Source organism: Myiozetetes cayanensis, unplaced genomic scaffold (assembly GCF_022539395.1).
Source record: "Myiozetetes cayanensis isolate MyiCay16 unplaced genomic scaffold, myiCay2020 scf21, whole genome shotgun sequence".
NCBI lineage: Eukaryota > Metazoa > Chordata > Aves > Passeriformes > Tyrannidae > Myiozetetes > Myiozetetes cayanensis.
The window spans coordinates 8,424,844-8,445,057 of NW_026087423.1; the positions used below are offsets into that span (position 1 = coordinate 8,424,844).

At 48.6% G+C, this 20,214-nt stretch overlaps 1 protein-coding gene across 1 annotated transcript in view; it reads right to left on the minus strand.

Annotated features, from left to right (window-relative positions):
• Positions 1-20,214, minus strand: part of SETD1B (SET domain containing 1B, histone lysine methyltransferase) — a 49,904-nt gene that overhangs the window by 11,064 nt on the left and 18,626 nt on the right. Inside the window, exons 7-12 of the mRNA XM_050318153.1 lie at positions 7,504-8,274; positions 4,445-4,615; positions 3,417-3,504; positions 2,552-2,769; positions 2,172-2,298; positions 1,044-1,505 (exon numbers count right to left, since the gene is read on the minus strand). Of these exons, the coding sequence (XP_050174110.1) occupies positions 1,044-1,505; positions 2,172-2,298; positions 2,552-2,769; positions 3,417-3,504; positions 4,445-4,615; positions 7,504-8,274 (1,837 nt within the window). The remainder of the gene's footprint in view (positions 1-1,043; positions 1,506-2,171; positions 2,299-2,551; positions 2,770-3,416; positions 3,505-4,444; positions 4,616-7,503; positions 8,275-20,214) is intronic.

Here is a 20,214-nt window from a genome sequence, read left to right on the forward strand (position 1 = left end):
GGATCAGTGGATTGTGGGGCGAGGACTTTGGAGGAGAGCTCCTGGAGCCCCGAGCTATCAGCTTGTCTGATGTGGGCAGGTAAACTCACTGCAAGGCCAAGGAGCACCCTCAGCTCTGCAAGGAGGGAGTGGTGAAGGGAGGAGCTGAACACTCTTGAACAACACACGAAGGAAACGGGAAGCCCTTGTGATGAATGAGGAGACACTCAGATGGTATCAATGAGGCAATTTATATGCTGCTCTCCCTGCAGCAGACTCATTTGTCTGGAGTTTATTTACCCACTTAGGGCCGGGTCCAAAAGGAATCAACGGTGAATCTTGTTAGGCAGCTCAAAATAACGTTTTCAAGTGGGAGAGCAAAAGGAGGTGAAAATGCCTAAAGAACTGGAAGGGAAGAATTTCTCATTTGAGCTGAACGCACCAGAGAGTGGCTGGAGAAGAGTCTGAGCCCTTCTCAGAAGGGTCTGGGCTGCTCAAGAACAATGTGGCAGTTTGAGCTTGTTCCCACAGCTTACCTGGAAAGCTCAGTCCACATGTCAAGGTGCCCCAGTGCAGGTGTTCCCAAATTTATGTCCTTTCTGGACACTGACCTGTTCTGGAAAGGGTTAGTGCAAAACCAGCCCCATAGCTTCCCAGTCACAAACTGCTTTGATATTGAACCCAAAAAAAAGCCAGTAGTGACACAGTAAGCACAGATTCCTGTTCTGTTTTAGCAGCCATGGCTTTTCTATCTTGAGCTTCAGCCACCACCTGATTCGTCACCCTCGGACGATGACAACTGCTCAGTTCCTGTAGGACACTAAACTGGCTCAGGATAAGAGTCTGGATACTGTAACCACAGTATTTTTAGTAGCAGATGGCTTGTGTAAAGCTCCTTACTAGGAAGGAAAGTTCAGCATAGACCTTTTTCCCTGTACAGATAATCCCAGCCTAGAGCCAAGAGGAAGAGAACAATGGAAATACAAACCCATGCATATTGGATACTGTGAGAAAATGTACTTGGAAATGTGGTAAAACGTGCCAAGGCACAAGGAAGGGCATACCTGGCCCACAGATGGGAGAGAGAGTGAGTTTTGTCTCCTGGTCTCTTTCCATAACCAAGTGTTTCAGAGTTTCAGCAGCAAGAGATGCCCCTGGGATTTGGCCACATTCGCTTTCCCTTGCCTTGATTTCTTCATGGCCTTCATCTTTCGCTGCCAACACTGGCTCGGCGAGTCCCAAGCCTGTTGCATCCATGTAGTCATCCACAGGATACAGCTCCAAAATAGTCTCCCTCTGGTCGTCAGGAATCTCAGGACCAGCAGGTTCATGCTCTGTCTCAGCAACCATGGCTTCTCTGTCTTGATCTTCAGCCACCTCTTCCTCCTCTTCCTCCTCCTCATCTTCATCGTCATCATCATCCTCATCATCATCATCTGAGTCTGAACTTGACTCAAATTCAGAGGAGTCCTCACTTTCATCGGATGATTCAACTTCAGCCTTGGAAGACGAGGGACTTGCTACATCTACAAGAACAAATTACCATTAGCTCTGCTTTCTGACCTAAACAATCAAGGGCAAATGTCCCTTCCACAGTCAGGGCATGGAAACAGCAACAACAGCAGCGTGTGGGTTTGAAGGAGTGGCCTCTCCATTTGTTATTTTTGCAGAGGTTTATAAATCCTGCCTTTGGATGCTTACAGCAATGACCACACAACAGGCAGTTCCACGAACAGTGCTGCCTGGCACCTTGCCCACATGGATTGTACCTTTTACTAAGATTTTCCGCTGCCTTTACACACAGATTTAAAAAGTAGAAACTACCACCTTGCAGAGCAGGAACTGATTGGTAGGACAGAAAATTATTAGTGGCCGAATTCCCCCTGTTTGAAATCCGGTCCCTTCTCCTCCCAGCCACTCATGTTTCATAACATAAGCACACCCTTAGCTGACTCTGAGACCTCTGCCCTCCTGCCAGGCTGGGCTGAAATCGCTCCAGGGCTGGAGAGCTACTGCAAAGGGACCCCCAGGCTGAGGGATCGTGGAAGCCTTGCAGGTAACAATCAAAATTACCTGTTATATCTTGTATAAAACTGCTGTCAGTGAAAGAAGGTGCACAAGTAACAGAATCAGCTCACAAGTGCAGAAGGGAGACCCCAGCTGACCCTGCTGCTTCCACTGGAACTGCTCACCCTCCTCGGAGTCCTGCTCCTCCTCCTTGTCACTTGTGTCGATGCCTGTCTCCTCCTCCTCATCTTCATCCTCGTCATCATCATCTTCATCCTCATCATCTTCATCCTCCTCCTCCTCCTCTTCCTCCTTTGCAAGAAAGCATTGCCAAAAATGAACAGTGCCTGACCCTGTGACCTGGCTGTCACTGCAGTAGCCCCCAGTGGCTCCCAGAGAGGTTGATCAGAGAACCTGAAGAGGGAATAACCTTTACAGAGGCTCTCTGAGGACAGACCCCAACAGGAGCACTCATCTCCTAGAGAGGGGAATTTTGGCATCTGGCATTACCAGGCCCCCTTTTAATGACAGACAGCATGGAAAGTGCAGTCACAAACCAACACACCTTGCCAGGTGCTGCTTTCACCAAGCCTCCCTCTTCTTCCTGCTCCTCTTCCTTCTCCGAGGAGGACTCTTCTTCCTTCCCTGATGTCTCATCTCCCTCTTCTCCCTCACTGTCGAGCTCCAACGGCCTTGCTGGTCGCCGCCTCAGCCCCACTGCTTCTCCATCCTTCTTGGACAGGTCAGATGTGGCATCGGAAGCATCCCTGTCCCTCTCCGACTCTGAGGAGCAAGAACAGGATGGAAATTGCCACCAAATACCTCACAAGGGAGGGAAAGAGTTAACTACACAAAGGAAACTTTTTCTCTGGGAAAGTGACAGCTCCCAGGCTTACAGGGACTTGCTAATGTGACAGTGCAGGGGTGCAGAGCACTGATGGAACCAGTTGTTAGTCTGAATCAACTTTAACTTGAATCCGTGCTTTTACGTAAAACAAAGGGTATTCAGAGTTTTATCTTCTCTCTACTCTTCTCTGGTTATAGGAAATAGTGTTAAGATATTTTCAAATAGGTTTTTCGGGCAAAAAACCTTTGTTTTCTTTTAAAATCAAATGCGGAGAAAACTGTTATGTGCCCCAAGCAGTTCATGAACCCACCTGAGCTCCCTCTGCTGGGGTTCAGCAGAGATAAAAAATGTTACAAGTTATTCTTAAAACGTGAGTCTTAAATTTCCTGCCAATGAATTTAAGGTAACTGAACACAGACGAGCCATCTCCCAGCTCTCAGAGCTTTGTGAGGAGCAGAGCTTGGCTCAGATCCCTGACTCTGTGTCAACTGTAAGCAAGGACACTGCTGTGAAGTTTAAAGGGATTCAGCCTGTGTGTGGTTTGCATCTGCTCTTGTGTTTCACACAAATGTGCTTTGCAAACCTTCATCTTCATCATCCACAGAAGTAGAAGGCCGGATTCTCTTCTGATCTCCCGCTGAGGCAGCTTCAGGTGGCTCCTTTCTTTTCACCTGAACAAAGGACACAATTAGCATTTCTGAAAGTTTAGAAACAGCAGAAATCAACTTCTTAAGCAAATTACCACTTCTTTGCTTTGCCATGGTCACTTACACTCACAAACCAAGGGCCACTTCCCAGCTCTTGATCCCTTTATTTGCTTGCAAACAGAATTTCACTGTGAATGAAATTCTACCCCTTCAATTTGCATCAAAACACTCTGGATACCAGCATGGGGCATGTCATCACCAGGTACTTTGAGGATGACAGAGAAAACTCCTGACAAATCCATGTGTCTGAGATGTAGCAGAACAGAAAGAGAGCCTAAGCCTAAGGCATCTTAAAGAACCTCAAAGCAAGTTTTATGCTAAATAAAGACTGCAGAACTTCTCATTCCAAATCTTTACTAGCACCTTCTGTGCATTCAAAACTCTAATTTCAGGGAAGCCCTCTACCCTCTCCCACCCCACACTTCTTTTTTAAGATACTTTGAATTTTTATGCAAACGCTCTTAAAAATAGGTGACTCCATGCTTGTGAGTCTCAGTCTGCAAACTCACAGGAGACAGAGTTTAACCAGCTTCAGGTGAGACTCAGCTGCCAAACTGCCACATGTTCCAAACAAAACAGTAACTGTGTAAAGCACCACAAGCATAAGTGTATTTTTACAACCACGTTGAAATGCTGTGCCCTAAACACAGGCAAATGTTTCCCTTGTAGAGCAGGGAAATCCTCCACAGACAATTCTCACAGGTGGAAGATGAAAAGCAAGGCTGGGACAGAAGGTCCTTGCTCTGGTGCTGGGGGGTTACGGGGATGTCAGAAGCAACCCTGTGAGTGAACACAGAGCAGCACGAACAGCCTGAGGGCTTTGGGGCACAAACCCAGCCAGGCCTGTCCTCCTAAGGCTCCTCTGGGGAATGTCAGCATAAGGATGCCAGGTCTCTGTGCTCACCTTGAAGGATGGCAGCCGGATGGCCCCTCGTAGCCCAATGCCCAAGCCGATCGCCTCGTATCCCAGGCCTTCTCCTTTGTTCCAGTTCTCCAAAAGGCAGGATGCGATTCGATCCTTCGGCTTTGGTTTTTCCTCCACTTCTCCTCCAGACTTCACTGGAGTGAGAGACGCCTGCAACAGAGAGAGCACACTTGAGAGGGGAGGTTTCCTGGGAAGGACACACACCCTTGGAAACTATTTAGACAGTGAAAGTTTGGGAAATAGCACTGCCTTGCTCAGGAATCCGTTTCTTTGAGGGTATCTGAATATGCCTCACATGGCCACACACATTTGAAAGGAAACAGAGCTGCACACACACCTCTTACAAGCAACTCCAGTGGTCTTTAGGCAAGTCAGCCCCATAGTGTGTTATCTACCTTCCTTTGATAACCCACACAGCTGAAAGCAACTCCAGACCTTCCAGTAGGGAAGTCCTTCCTTCTTTTGAATGTAAGGCAAAATATAGTGCGTCAAAAATCACACACATCCCTGTGTTTCCTTAGCAACCACAGCACAAGTCCACAAAACCTGCCAGAAGGCTCCAGTGCTGGGAACGGGAAAATCAAAACATTCGGGTGAAATACCTAAGGGTCTCCAAAATTTGGTCACTGGACACACAGCCTCAACAAATCCCACTTCACCAGAGCTGAGGTGTGAAGGAAGAGCAGGAATTCAGATCCCTGCAAGCTGTGGAGAGGCGGTCGAGCCGGGAGAGCGTCACACGTGGACACGTGGTGGCACATCACGCTCTGCCACGTCTTCTTGAGGGAAGGGCACTGGAGGTAACGCTCATTTGCATCAGCCCATGGCACAACACCATCTAAGAAGTCGGTTTCTCTTACACACTAGCAGAGCTCGTGTGCTGGAGTGGGCTGTAATCACCGAGGAGGCAGCCTGAGCTCAGCTCTCCCGCTAATAAGGGATAAGACCAATGGGAATACCAAGCGGAGAATCTGAGTGGTGGCACTCCGTGGCCAGGGATGACTGGTTATTCCTGGCACTCTGCTTAATGCGTTTGACTCAGGCTTTCAAACCCAAACCCATCACTACATTTGGGAACAGAGACAAGCTTTCCCTCTCTCAGGCAGACAAGGTCCATGGAATGTGCTGCCTTCCCTACCAATGTGCTCCTGCACAGCCTGCACCCCGTACATTTTCCATTCTGTCTGACACGGGACACCAGCTTTATCCTCGAGCCTTCCCACCTTTTACCTACGGCAGGATACCTCCTGGCAGTCAATGGAATGTAACAGCCAAAATCAGTGTGATGGCAAAGCACGTGGGGAACTGACCTCCAGCTGCCACCAAGGAGCCCAGCTGGCTCATCCTCACACGTACACAGCAAGAAGGGGGTACAGTTTAAGCTGAACACTCGTATTTCATTTTCTGCAGAAGCAGGCAGCTTATGGCTGAGAAGGAATCCTATCCCACTGCAATGCCAAGGGTGCCCAGTCCTAGAGAAAGGAGGCTTTGAAACCTGTGAGGTTTTTCTCCACACAACAGTAACATGTGGCCTGGCAGAAGCCTTTCCAGGCAGCATCCTGGGGCAGAAATGGTTCTGGCATCTCTGTTCCTGGACAGAAAGCACACGTGGTTTTCCATGCAGCAGTTTCCTATTTTCAATTACACTGCTCGCATCCAACATAACCTGTGGCAAGGACTGTGGTGAGTTGCTGTGGTACTGCCAGCTTCCCTTCCCAAAGTGGGTTACAAATTCCAGGTCAGGGAGGAACATGCCAAATCCAGCCATAGCTTGGGGTGTAAAAGAGCCTGAAGATCTGCCTTGACTTGCTTCTACTCCTTCACTGCAGATGTCTGGTTTAGAACAATTTCTTGAGTCTTTCAGTTGCTGCTTTTGCAACTATGTACTGGATCTGTTTCCTTCATCGCCCTGGAAACTCGGGGGCCTCCTCCAAAACTGCCAGCACACGCTCGCTGGCAGGGGGAGAAGCTCTGGGTATTAGTCAGGAGAGGGATGGGGTTTCTTGCTGCATGTCACACCAGCCAGCTCTGAGCCAGAGTGAATTACACTGTCATAAAACAGTTGTTAAGCAGCAGCATTACCAACCCTCCAGAAAGCCAAGGAGCTCTCCCAGGCACCAGAGTTAACGTGCAATTGGTTTACAAAAGCAGGTGGGGAAGATACTGCTCTGAAAACCGACATCTGAGACACGAGATTTATCTGCAGGCTCTGGCTTGGTTTGTTGTTATTTTTACAGTAATTCACTGTAACGGTGATTTTGAGGCTTGCATGAACCTTTCTGCAGTGTTACTTTTTTATGGGTGGTGACAAATTCACCACACATTAGATCACAGAGCTGTTTCCTGGCTGAGGTACACTTCAAATTGGGTGAGAAAGGATCAGATGATTCATGCAAAGCTGTTTTCTTAACTAATCCCTGGAACTCCTCACGTATTTGGCCAATGCTCAGCTTTTGAGTTAATTGCTGCCATGTACATGCACTGGGGAGGTGGAAGAACTGGAAATACCCACAGATCTCATCACACGAAGTGTGGAACACAAAACAGCAGCTTGGTGGTTTCAAACACTCCTCCTGCAACTGACTTTAGTTTTTTCGTGCTAAACCTGGTTCCGATGGCAAAGCAGCATTAAACACCTGCATATACAGAGTGACACCATGGAAATAAGCCAGGTTCAATACTCAGGCGCTAAGCTGTCCCCAGGCAGGTGCCTGTAGTGACTGAGCACCTTCCAGATACCTGCAGGCTGAGTCTGGTGCTGCTGCCTGCCCCAGCACGCAGACCAGCCCCACAGGCAGGAATGGAGCCAGGTGAGGGACAGGGACACGTGTGTCTCCCATTTAATTTCAGCAGCCTCCAGCAATGGGGTTTCTCACAGCAAAGCTACTCCGTGGCTTTGTTTTTTTCTTCCTGTTTTAGTTACCATAACAATTTAGGGTTGTGGGTTCTTTTAAAGTCAGTTGCAGACCCCTGCTGATGCCCTGGCCAAAAGCACTAAGAACAGCTCGGGATCCAGCAGAGAGCATGTAAAAGCCTACCTTTGCCAGACGTTCCTTCTTGTCCCACCAGTCATCAAATGCCCGAAACGCCACCACTTCAACCATCTTGCGGTTCAGGTCCCTTTTCATGATCGCCTTCAGTTCCTTCACTATGACCAGGAGGACTCCATCCACAGTGGCTTTGTGGGGATCTTCCTTCTTCGGCTCGTAGCCCGGTGGTGGGACCGAGGGGTCAAACTTGGGCAGTGGTGGCCACTGCTGCCCACGGCCGAGAGCAGCTCCCATGGAGAAAGGGCGGTAGGGAGGGAGGTTCACAAACTGCATCCGGCCCGTCACGAAAGGGGGATACTGGTACGTGTTCTGCGCCTGCATCATGCGGCTCAGCATCTGAGTTTGCATCTGGAAGGACATCGGCATGCCACCCCACTGGTTGCCCAGGACACTTATCATATCCACCTGCATGACGGGGAACATGCCGGGATGGAAGGGAGGGAGCGGAGGCAAGATGTGCGGCGGGGGGACCCCGGGAGGCGCCGGGAGTGGCGGCGGGGGCACGGTGACCGCGGGGTGGGTGGGCGGAGGTGGCGGAGGCAGCGGTGGAGGCATCGGGAAGCCTGGCTGGGGAGGAGGCGGGGGAGGAAGAGGAGGGAATCCCGGTGGTGGCAGCGGGGGGATCGACGGGGCCATCACAGCCGTGTTGCTGACGGAGGAGTTCACCACAATGGTTTTGGCACATTCCGCGCTGGTGATGGGCGCTGGGTTGGTCTCGTCGTCGGAGATCTCCATGTCCTCCCCTGAGGAATGCTGACCCTGCGACAAAAGAGAGAGGAAAGGTGACCAGCACGTTCCTTTTACGTTCAACACCACAGGGCGGGAATGCTTCAAACAAAAGCTAAGTTTAACACACAGTTTAATTGGGAATGGGGGAAAGCGAGCGATGCCCTGAAAAGACAGGCCCCCGAGCAGCTGGTGCCTATTGAAGCTTTTCTCTTCCATGTCAGACCTCAGGAATCAGTGAGGTAAAAGCTTTCTAAAAGAGCATCAGTACCAACTGAACAAAACCCTCAGCTTCTATGGAACAGGAGGAATTGCTCCCATGCTCAGCAAAATACACACAATCCAAATGTCTTTCACTGGAAGACACACGCTCTCTCATTTGCATCTAATATTGACAGGTACATTACACCGTGAGTTTTTATTCCTTGGTCCCTCCATGCACAAAAAATTACCCTGTTTTTTAATTATAATCCCTGGCTCATTTGCTGCCAACTCTTAATCTCTAATTGAGAGAAGACAATACTTCCACGTGGTTGCTGCTACTAAAAGTTGTCTTGACTGGGCCACAGCAACTCACGTGGGAAAAAAAGAGCCACAAATCTTGTAAAATTGCTATCAAAGTGATAAACGCTGGGATTCAAAGACATAGCATATGTTGTGTTTTGGGGTAAAAGGATTACTTTACTAGCCACAAGAAATACAAAGGTATAGAAAATGCTAAAACTGTGTCCCACCTCCTTTGCCAAAGGGATGGAAACTGGACTGAAACAGAGGGTTCCTGCTTGTTCTGAAGTCTCAGAGCTGCCTGACTAGGTCTTTTAAAACAGAAAAGCCTCAGGAGCCCAACAGCACATGGTCACACCTGCACTCTGTGTCCTCCAGGCACTTCAGTCCTCAAGGTGTCTCCAGCACCAAGAATCCACATGCACAACTGTCACATCCCTCAGGTACTGCTAAAACAAACCCCAGTAAGAAATATAGCAACCCAACACTGCTGGAACACATATCCACACACTGACAGTTTATTTAGGAAACAGGAATGGGGCTGCTCTCTCACTGGAGTGATGACAGCAGACAGGACAGGGTCCCAGTAACCTTCTCCAAAAACATTTCTCGCATTGTTGATCTCAGTAAAGACCATCTCCGTGTCGCCAGAGCCCTCCCACCTGCCCTGGGAGCTGCAGGCTCCAGCCCAGCTGAGCCAGGAAAAGATCACCATCAAGTGGTCTGCGAGTGTCACTCTCTCTCATAATCCTAGCAAGAGTTTTGGAACCTGCTGGCTGCCTTCACCCAAATCTGACTGTAGATCCCGAAGATATTTATTATTTCCTCCATGTTTTGTGCCAGCAGTGCCTCTTCTGTCTGCTCTCCTACCAGTCACCCCACTCTGAAAGGAAAGAGCTGTGTCAGACATCGGAGAACTTGGAAGTTCTGGGAAGAGCTGCTGGAGAAAAAGTCTTTACAGAATCATGGAATATGTTGAGCTGGAAGAGGACCCACAAGGATCGTCGAGTCCAACTCTGAGCCCTGCACAGGACACCCCAAGGGTCACACCACGTTCTTGAAGTCTGTCAGGTTCTGTTTGCAGTTCTCTCCCTGAAGCTGCTGTGATTTGTTTTTTAACCTGTGAATCTTGCACTGGGGTAGAGGAACAAAAGCAGAGCAGCTGAGATGACTCTGCTATGAACTGCCACTGGGTGAAGCTGAGCAACCACAACTATCCAAATCACACCAAACACTTCACGTTTTATCAAAGGTCATCTCTGCTACGGCAGCCACCACCAGAGAGCAGGCTGAGCACGGCGCTTGCAGCAGCAGCTGTGCAAATCCTCCGTCCTGGCACCTCCCCTCGCCTGCCTTCCCCGCATTCCTGTGCTGCGGCACCAACCCAGAGCCTCGGGGAACGCGTGGGGCATCCCCAAAAAGCCTCTCGTGGTTTTAGTGGTCTGAAAATGCCCAGCAAGGACACTCATTCACCTGGCCAGCCCCGAGCGAGTGCTGTCGACCCCCTGCTAATGGTGACAGAGAGGGGACTCTCCCACAGTCACGGAGTCACTTCAGTGCATCTTTACGTGCAGGGAGGACTCCAAGGGCTGTTTTGAAAACCCTGAAATGAACAGCTGAAAAAACGAAGTAGAAATAATAATCCCCTGCATTTCAGTGTTTCCAGAGCCTGTTTGTATCGTGCCCTGGAGGTGTCCACATCTGGCTAACCCTTCCCAGTGGGTGTCACACCCTGCATCCTCGCCCCAGTTGCTCTATGGCAGTCACGTCCCACGCTGAGGATGCCAGGGAATGAAAGGACATTCTGCAGTTCAAACTACTGCAGCTCCAGTGAAAGCAGCAAAGGAAGAGCAAAGACGACTGTGGCAGGTGTAAACAAGTCTCCTGTGAAACAGACCCCGTTTTTCAGTAAGTGAACACAAAAGGCCCTATTAAAAGCACTGGCTCCAACTGCAAAAGCTGGATGATGCTAAAGGTCAGCGTCGAACAGAAAGCCAGGAGTGTTCAGGCTACCAAACACAGACAAAATCAGCTTCAAATTCACATTCATCTCATCTGATGGGGTATGGAGGACAGTCACCTCATGAAGCCTCAGGGGAGCACCAGGCAGTGCCAGGTCACAAGTTCTCCCCAGTCCCTCGTGCGGGACCCTGCAACCTCCAGAGCCAGCCAACACCAATCAATCCTGCCTGATAAACGAGGTTGGTTTTCCCTCTTGAAGGAAACACCACATAGAAAAAGCCAATCCTGAAACTGCAGAGAGGTGGCAGGACTAGCAGGATTCCACGCTGTAGGGCACAGAGCTTCCTTCATTCATACAGGCATTTATTTTTACTTAAGCTGAAATGAGAACTGCTGAAGCGAAAACCAGCACGTTTGGAAAATTGAAAGGTTTTTTTTTTTTTAAATTCTTCTGTTGCTCAGATGGGTGTGCAGGAAGCAACACCAGATTCCCTGCTTCCTACAGTGTCGGGCTGACAACTCACCTGCGCTCGCACTCACACAGTCTGTGCTCCAGTTTTATCCCAGGCAAGATGGAAAGGGAGAGGGAAAGAGATTAAGTGACAGGGAGAAAAAGATCAGAAAAAGGCACAGGGGGGTGAGGGGAAGAATCACAAGGTTAGGAAAGAGGTCAAACCAAAAGAAGATCATCTACAAGGAAGTCTTTAAAGAAAGTTAAAGAGGAATGAATATTTAAAGAGGATGAGCAGTTACAGGAAAGTCATATCTAAGGGGGAAAACGTAGGCACCAAGTGAAAGAGATCAAGGTAGAGACAGAAAACCAAGGGGAGACATAGAAATAGCTTCTGTTATATGAATTTCTTTTCATTCACCTGTCTGAACCTGGATTTACTACAGTTACTACTGAATACCTCTCAGGGTAGAGCTCAAAAGTAGCTATGCTGTCCTCTCAAAGAAACCCCTTCTAGCTGGCCTCCCTCTTTGCTCTCACAAGCAGAAAAAAGTGAGCTGATAGATGACACATGTAGTGCCATGAGATGTCACGGGCATCACTGTCAGAAAAACTGTGTCAGTCAGTCCTGCAGTTCACCCGCCTGTTTCTGAGGTCAGCTGGTGCAATGCCACCAGAAAACCTCCTTCAGCCCACTGAGAGAAAAGCCATTTCCAGCTAAATTAATTTGTGCTGCCATCTTTGCTTTGCCTTAATTAAATTAAGAGTTAGCAAAACAGGTATTTAATTATACGCATGACACATTTTTCCAAAGGTGTTTTAATGATGCAAATTTGTTGGGAGAGATTCATGTCAGCGTAACTGGTTATAAATGGCCTCATTCACTGTTCACCCAAAATGCTAATTGCCACCTTTAACACCAGCACGGTGTGCAGAGCCTCTTGAATTAAATGAGGGAACATCCTGGGATGCCACTCCTGGATCAGCCTGCACAGTGAGAGGGTAGAGCCACTGCATGCAGGGTATTGATCTCACCTCAGAGCAGTACCCATTCTGCAAGCAAATGTTCATACCTGCAGAAAAAAGAAACTGCATCCTCACATTTGCAGGTGCACCTTCACTGTACACACTGTTCAGTGCCTTTCCTACATGCACAGGAACTTCACATGCTTCCATTTCCTTTTAAAAGGCCATCTGATAGAGAATTTACCCAGAGTTTCAGGACACATTTTGAATACCATCAGCTTACAGCCAATCTCGCTTTAAAATTCTGCTGGGTACCAAGTTACTTATATTTGAGGCAGGGTAGCAACTACTCTGACACTGCCTGGCTGAGCTGTGGTGCACCAAAATAATGAAATGCAGGATCAATGGCATTCAGCACAATACAAGGGCATTAGCTTTAATGTTTTTCAATAAAGCTAGAACTAAAATCAAAAGTGACTCTTGGACAAAAAGTTTTCATAACCTGGTTAAACACTCATCACTTGGCTTTGGATTGAGTCCATCTAAGGGTTGAAACAATTTACAAGTGAGCAAGTCTCACCCTGCATTCTTACCAAGAAAACTAAGGAAAGAAAAGCCTCCAGAGAAAACAACTGACCAAAGAGGGTCACGCACCAAGTCACTATCGGAGTCAAGAACAGACTCCAGGTCCCTCTGGATTCCTATTCCCCAGCTCCAGCTGCCTCCCTACACTGGGCTCACACCAGGCTCTGCATCTGACAAAGGAAATGGCACTACTGCCTTGATTTCTGGGTGAAAGTAGCCCAATAACACACAGTTCTCCCTTCCCAGAACTCCTTACAGAGAACGAGGCGTTTCAGACCTGACACATTTCTTATGCCACCAACCAGAACAAAAAGGAAGCCTGAGGACATCAACCAGCCACCTGCAACTCTTCCTCAAAGAGACAATTTCAATTAAAAACTCTTTCAAGAAACTACAAGCTCACACGAGATTGGCCCAAAGAATCTCACCATTCACTCTGATAACAGAGCAAATACCTCTTGGCCGCCCAAAATCTACAAGCCTGGTGAGGGCTTCAGAGAGTGTCGCTTTGCTCATTTTTAATCCGCTTTTAGCTTGCAGGTTCCATGTGTTCTCGGTAAAGCACATGAAGAGGAGCTGTGGCTCTGAGCTGCCCTCTTGGTTTGCTGGGAGAGCAGCACTGGGCAGGATGACATGGCAGAGGGACCGTGCTGAGCGCTCACAGCTCGCTGTGCCAGGTGTGAACGAGGCACACTCGGCTCTGCCAACCATAATTACAGCTCTGCCCCCGAAGGGACAACACATGGGCGGTGCTTTGCTGGGGGTTGCAGAGGTGGAGGGCAGGAGGGCAGAGCCATCCGAAGTGGTTTGCCAGCAGCTCAGCTACAGCAGCAATAAAAACACAGTGCAATCTGGTGCCTGCACCGCCCTGGGTGAGCTCCAAAGCTGCTCAGGTAGCTGTGCTGTCACCAGCACCCATGGGGGCTTGTGTTGGCCAGCCCACCACCACCACAGCCTGGACTGATGCTGGAGCTGGGTCACTGCCTCCTCCCCCTTGGTTAGTCAGGTCTTTCCACCTCCTCTGGGCAGCTGAGAGAGCTCCCATCCTCCTGCTGCTGTCAGAGCCCTCTGTGGCAACCGCAGCAGCTTTTAATTGGGACAAGACAGCTCTCAGATGTGTTTGCACTATAATAAAATGCCCAGCTCAGTAAAAGGCAAATGGAAAGATTTACATATTACAAATCAGTGATTATAAATATCTCCAGCAACATGCATTTCTGTCTGCAGAACAGAAGACTGCAAGGCTTTTATACTGCCATGTATTTATACAGTGCTTTGTAAATTAACTCACGGACAAAGGCTGCAAACACACAGGTCAGAGAGATGGACTCAGCACTGTGTCCCACAAAAAGGAGCACCAAAAAGGCTGCAATGGAGCAGGGATTTCTCACAGGACATTACTTGGGTGTTTTGGTTTATCTATTACCAATTGCAAAAGAACCTCCCCTTACCTGAAAAGAAGAATTCACCCTCTACCATGACTGTCCCACCTGACACACTCACTGTCTTGGCTCAGGTTGTGTTTTGGTCTGGAACTTACTTGCAGCACTTCTTTGGCACAGATGATCCTCCCCACACCTACAGGGCTGCCCAACGAGTAAAACGAGTGACAGTAATATCCGAGTGCTCACTGTAAACAAACAGCACTGTAAACACCAGGCCAGCTTACGCCACTCACCTTTCTTTCTAATGCCAAGAGGGAACTTTGAGTCGATACCTCAAACCACAGGACAGTGGGGGAATCCCCCCCCAAGTCTCTGTCAGTCCCAGAAGAGGGAGACAGGAGTGAGGAAATGCCAGCAAGATCCTGTGTTCGTGTCTCACAATGTGCTGCCTCAGGTGCTGGTCCCTAAGTAGACCATCCTGCATGTGGAGAGATGCCACAAGTTGGGATTTGGAAGGATGCAAGGAAGGAGCTCAGCTGGGCTTTCAGTGTACAGCAGGATGGGCTCTTGAGAGGGTGAAGCACATGGGGCTAAGTGCTCACAAAAAGGTCTCCTCACTCACTTCCAGCACTTCCTGACACCAGGAACAGCAGTAAATTGACTTGTGTTTTAAGGACAGCAGGAGAGCTGGAAGGCTGCCCAACAGTCCCATGCCATCACCAGAAAATCTAGTGAATTAGAATGACAAAATGAGCTAAAATGTACTCCTGCAGGATGGGCAGGAGTGCCAAACACAGCATCCCACACTCAGGCAAATCCACACCTCCAGCTTCCTGCAGGCCTTTGTGTGCATTGAGCAGCTGAGATGGGTCTTGACACTTCAAGGCCCTGTTTCAGACACCAGAGGGGATTATCCTCTGTCTCCTCACAGCACAGTGGAATAACATTAATGTCTCCAAGGGAAGGAATGGGGCAGTAGCTTAAATCAGTACTTCCCAAAGGGCATGAAATGGTCCACACCAACAAAACATGAAAAACAGGAGAAAATCAACACAATGATTGAACAGGAACAAGAAACACCCACTTAGGCAGGCTCTAGGCATTTCATGAGGCTAACAACCTCTCTCATTCAGCAAGCAATCCAGGGAAGGACAGACAACTCCAGGTGAAGCAAAGAGGACAGGGATGGGAAGCCCATGCAGTGTGGTCTGAGATAACCAGATCTTCACTAATCCAGAAACAAAACGACTTGAGAAATGTGATCAGAAGACTCATGTGTGAGAAGACCCAACCACCATTCAGTACTTTCAAAAATCCATTCTCTTGGCAAGACAGCACCATAGTTCAGTTTTCAACGTGAATTCCTGGGACAGCAATCCTCTGAGCCAGGAATTAAGCCAGGGGGAGAACACATCTGCCAGATCTGCCTCAGCAGAAAGCCTGAAGAGATGAACTGGCAAAGAGGGTAATAACTCACTGAGGGGGTTGCCCTGTTTGTTAGCAAGTGCACTGCCTTCCACAAAAGGGATGGCTTAATTCAGGAAAGGGGAAGGAGGCTCTGAACTGCAAACTTCATGGCACATGACGTGGTTACACTGTTCCTGTGGGCAAGGTCACCAAAGAAGGGATATTTGGAGAAGCCAGACGTTGCCCCTCGGCTTCCCACGCACAAGAGACGCTCTCTGGCGTCCGCATGGACAGGCCAACGTAACATCCTTTGGGTCCACATTCAAATGGAAACTTCCAGACCCCCGGACTGCACAGATCTGAGATGAGACCAACGTAAACATACAAGTGGGTAGATCACAAAATACAGTGAGAGTACGAGTGGGGAGTCAGTGGCCCCCAGCCTGGGCTCAGGCATGCCTGGGCAGCCCGGGTGTGCCCCGACGTGAGGCTGGACAGTCGCCCCTCCTGCATTATGTGAACAAATCCGAACTGGCAGGGCGAATGTGTGCCAATTCAGGGGCTGCGTCATGCGGCCGCTGTGTTTTTCATCACATATGAAACACCCTAAAATTGGATTTACCATCTCATGGAACCATGGCCTTTTCCCTCAAGTCTTAAGTAGATCTTATTAAGAGGGGGGAAAAAAAAGGTTTCTTTATGGGGGAGGTGGAGGGGGTAGGGAAAAGGAAGGAGGAAAAGAGGGGGGTGTTAACGTTGGGGAGCCATGTAACAAGGAAGGCTCTTCCCACAGCGATGGTTGTTCTGGTGTTCCTGTTTTAGATGGGGGGGGAAGGGATAGCTGAAGAGCTATTTGCAATCTAACTTCAAAGGCTTCAGTCGGCTGGGAAGCTAAGTCATGCATAAAAGGATGGTAGAGTGGCAAGAAAATACCCCCTACAGATAAATTAGTCAGGGAATGTTCTCTGCTTCTCCCAAAGACTTTCATACAGCCAGACTGGCTTTTACTCAGGTAAAGCCCCTTTCAGACACGAGGTTCAGTGATGCAGAGTCCTGGGAACAAACCAGCCAAATCCAACAGAGGAGCTGAACGGTCTCTCTGAAGAAGAGAAAGGCGATGGTAAGCATGCAATGGGCTTCCCTGTCATTTTCTGCCACCTCAGCTGTTATCCACAGATTTTATTCTAAGGTCTGTCCCCACACAAAAGATGAAGAGCTTGAGGTAGCATCTCCTTCTCTAAAGATGCAAAGAAAAGCAAGTAATTTATGAGAAATCACCCTGTATACAGAGAACTCATTTCCCAAACGATTCTGTAATGCTCTGTCTCGCTCCTGACGCTGGTGTGCAGAAATGTACCCACATTTCCAAAGAGCAGAAGGTACTTTGCAATCAAAGATAAAGGGAACTGGCAACATTAGATCAGAGTCCACCTATAAGTAAAAAAACACAAACCAACCCTGCAATAACTGCATGTGCAGAGTACACAGATACCTCACAGTTCAGTGCCAGGCAGGAGCTCAGATGCCACCCCCTGACCTCACCCTCATACTTAAACCTTAGGTCAAATGGAGCCATGAATTCAGATCTTTCTACCAAGAAGATGATAAGAAAGCAGATAAGCTTGGAAAACAGTCTAGCTTCCCAGCTGATAGCAGCCTGTTGAAGAATAGGTTGTACATATACTGTATTTAAACAAGTTCTAATCAGCAGAACTAGGCCAGTTTGACACTGTTCCCCTTTTACACAGTATTACTACACCCCTGAGTATGTGAAATCACGTGGCTATCACAGTTATGGCAGCATTTTCAGTGCCCTGTTCAGTGCTCTCTGCATTTCAGTGTTAGCACCAACAGCGGTTTCATCCGCGAGACCTGGGTGTCCACAACACAACCTGTGCAATGCTGAGTCTTCTCAGAAGGGAGGGTAGAAGTGAAGGAATTGAGGATTTGAAGGACAACGGGTTAAAAACCAGAGTTTTCGTCAGATCATTCATCAGTATCACCTTCTAATGCTCTTCTGCTCACTGCCATCCGCCCTCAGAGCCAGGTGCCATTAGTATATCCCGTGGCAGCAGTTCAGTCACCTGCCTTCCTTCTCCAGAGGCATCCCAAACGATGAGCCTGGCTTCTCTTTCCCCTCTCCATGAGCCTGAGCCACTCTTGCCCTGAATTTCTCAGGTGCAGTCCTGATCTGTCCATGTGGTTGGGAAGCAAAGAAGCCCAACTGGTTCTGGCACCTGCAAGAAAACCCAGGAGCCCAGAGCCCATGGAGGGAGCCCAGAAGAGCCCTTTCCAAACAAGTACAGCTTCACTCTCCAAAAAGTGTGTAACGAGCGAGGGGAAAGAGTTAAAGCCCTGATTTTTATGTGAACCTTTCCTGAGCACTTTTGGTGAGATTTCTTGAGCCCTCCACTGCTGGCCTGGTAGGTCACACAGACTCAGCACTTCTCTCCTTCCAGCAGCTCTTTTGTAGCCCAGTACCTGCTATTCGAAAAGAAATAAGGAAGCTCGAAAGAGGGAACATACTGTTAAATGAGGTCTACAGGACCTTGTTATCATCCTGACTGCAGCCATGGTGGCTACAAAGTACGGTTTCAAATAAGAAAACCTGTAGCTTTCTGTTCTGGAGATAGGCACTGCCATCATCCCAGACAGGACAATGGGACGTCTGCTGTGTTTCTGAAATTCCCAGAAAAACTGCTGCAGAGAAGCTGGTTCAGCCAGTCCACGTGATCTTGAGTGACAAAAAGCATTTACCCACTTTGGATGAGGCCCCCAGTGGAGGTGGTGGAGGCACTCCAGGTCTCTGGGACGCAGCCATAGAGTGAGAAAGGCACAAAACCTTTGTTTGGGGAACGGGAAGCTCGGGAGGCACAAACCCTCTCTGGCTGTGGCCAGACTGTCACAGTAGTGACCACAAACGATGACTGGCACCCTAATGAGCTTAGCAGGCTCCTCATTTTCTGAGCATTACTAACAAGTCCTTCCCAAAAGGCTGTGGATGCATTAAAATCCAGCCACACCACAGGAGACACTTCACTCCGAGGAGCCTATTTCCAGCAGCTGAGTGGGGAAGTTCTTCCTCAAAAGTAAGGGTGAGGCCAGCAGGAAACAGTTCCCCTTTGGTAACATTTCTCTTCTCTCTGGAGGCATCTTGAATTTTTCACTGCTTTATTTCCTGCTTAGATTTTGCCTCTCTTCTTGTACTCACATTTAACTAAGGGCAGTCAGAGGGGAGACAATCAGGCACATCAGCTGAGGAAGGTAACATATTAATTAAAACATTAAAAATCTTCCTTTTTCTAAGACGAAGCCTGGAGCAATATCCAGCCAGAAATACCTTCAAGTTGTCCCTGTCCAAAACCTGCTCAGTGAGGGAAACGCAAGTTTTTCCCCATACCACTCCTCTCAGGTGATGGAAACATAACCCTTGTGGCTGCCAACTGCTGACTGATCCCTTAACAAAAATAATCTCCGTGCAGTAGATGACATTTCTCATGGCCTTTTAGAAGATACCAAACTTTTACTATTAAACTATCCCCCCTATATGCAAAATAAATCCTGCAACCACAGCTGTTCTAAAGCACCAGAGTGGAAATACCCCCCCAGCTGGGCTGCATTCCCACTGCCATTTGTGCAGGCATAAAATATGCAAAGAAGAGAGGAGAGGTAAAGTATGCTGATTTCCCCACCTGCCCTCTAATTAGCAAGCAGGAGGTTTAAACAAACACATGGAAATACTTTGCACCTCAAACAAAACTGAGCTGTGCACCTCATTGCCACGGGACACTGCAGGATCACGAGCGCAGATGGGTTGAAAAATGGATTAGATGTTTGTGGAAGACAGGTCCACCAGCAACTACTGAACAAGATCACTGTTGATCTGCTGGTCATGAGCAGATGGGGGACCCCAGTGGAGCATCATCACACACAGCCTGGCTCTGGGGGGCTTGTGATGGCACCCACTGCCCTGACCTCCCACTGAAGGACATCAGTAACCCAGAGGAAATAACCCCCAACACAGACAACCAAGGAGAGATAAAGCCCTGCCTTTTCCTTGCTAACTCATGAGTTAGTCCAAAGTCTCTCCTGTTCTCTCTTGCAGCAGAGCTGTAATCAAGCTCTCCCATGGGTGACTACTCAAGTGAAATGACTGCGTGTACACAGGCAGAGCCTTTCAGCAGCAGCCAGTGCCAGGTGATCCATGTTCTGCTCCTCAGACCCACCACTCCAGCCCTCAGGCTCTTTCAGGCCTCCTCCCCATGTTGGTGACACTTACTCTACTCACTTCCTAACACCTGCCTTAAAGAGCTTTGTTAAAATACTGGAAATGAGAACGAAGCCCTGCAGAACAGCACCTCTACAGCCCATATCTGAGCAGACACATCTGAGCACACTCCTCTCAGTCCCACAGGTCTCACTTAAAACAGCCTTCCCATTAGATTGGTTCATTAGTTTGAAGTTACATATGAAGTCTCGAAAAGGGACGTTACTGATTTAAAGAGTTACGTGAAATAGTTGTGAGAAAGGCACAAAACCAGCCAAACACAGCTCTGTGCTCGTGCATTCCATGCCCTGCTCGCTGATCCAGGTGATCAGCTGGAAGGCACAGGCACCTTTTTACTCTTTAAGCAGTTGTGCAGGAACAGCTGGCTTGGTGGTTTGCAACTAATAATTATTACTTAGGACAGTTTGGTCTCAGCACCTTTTGAA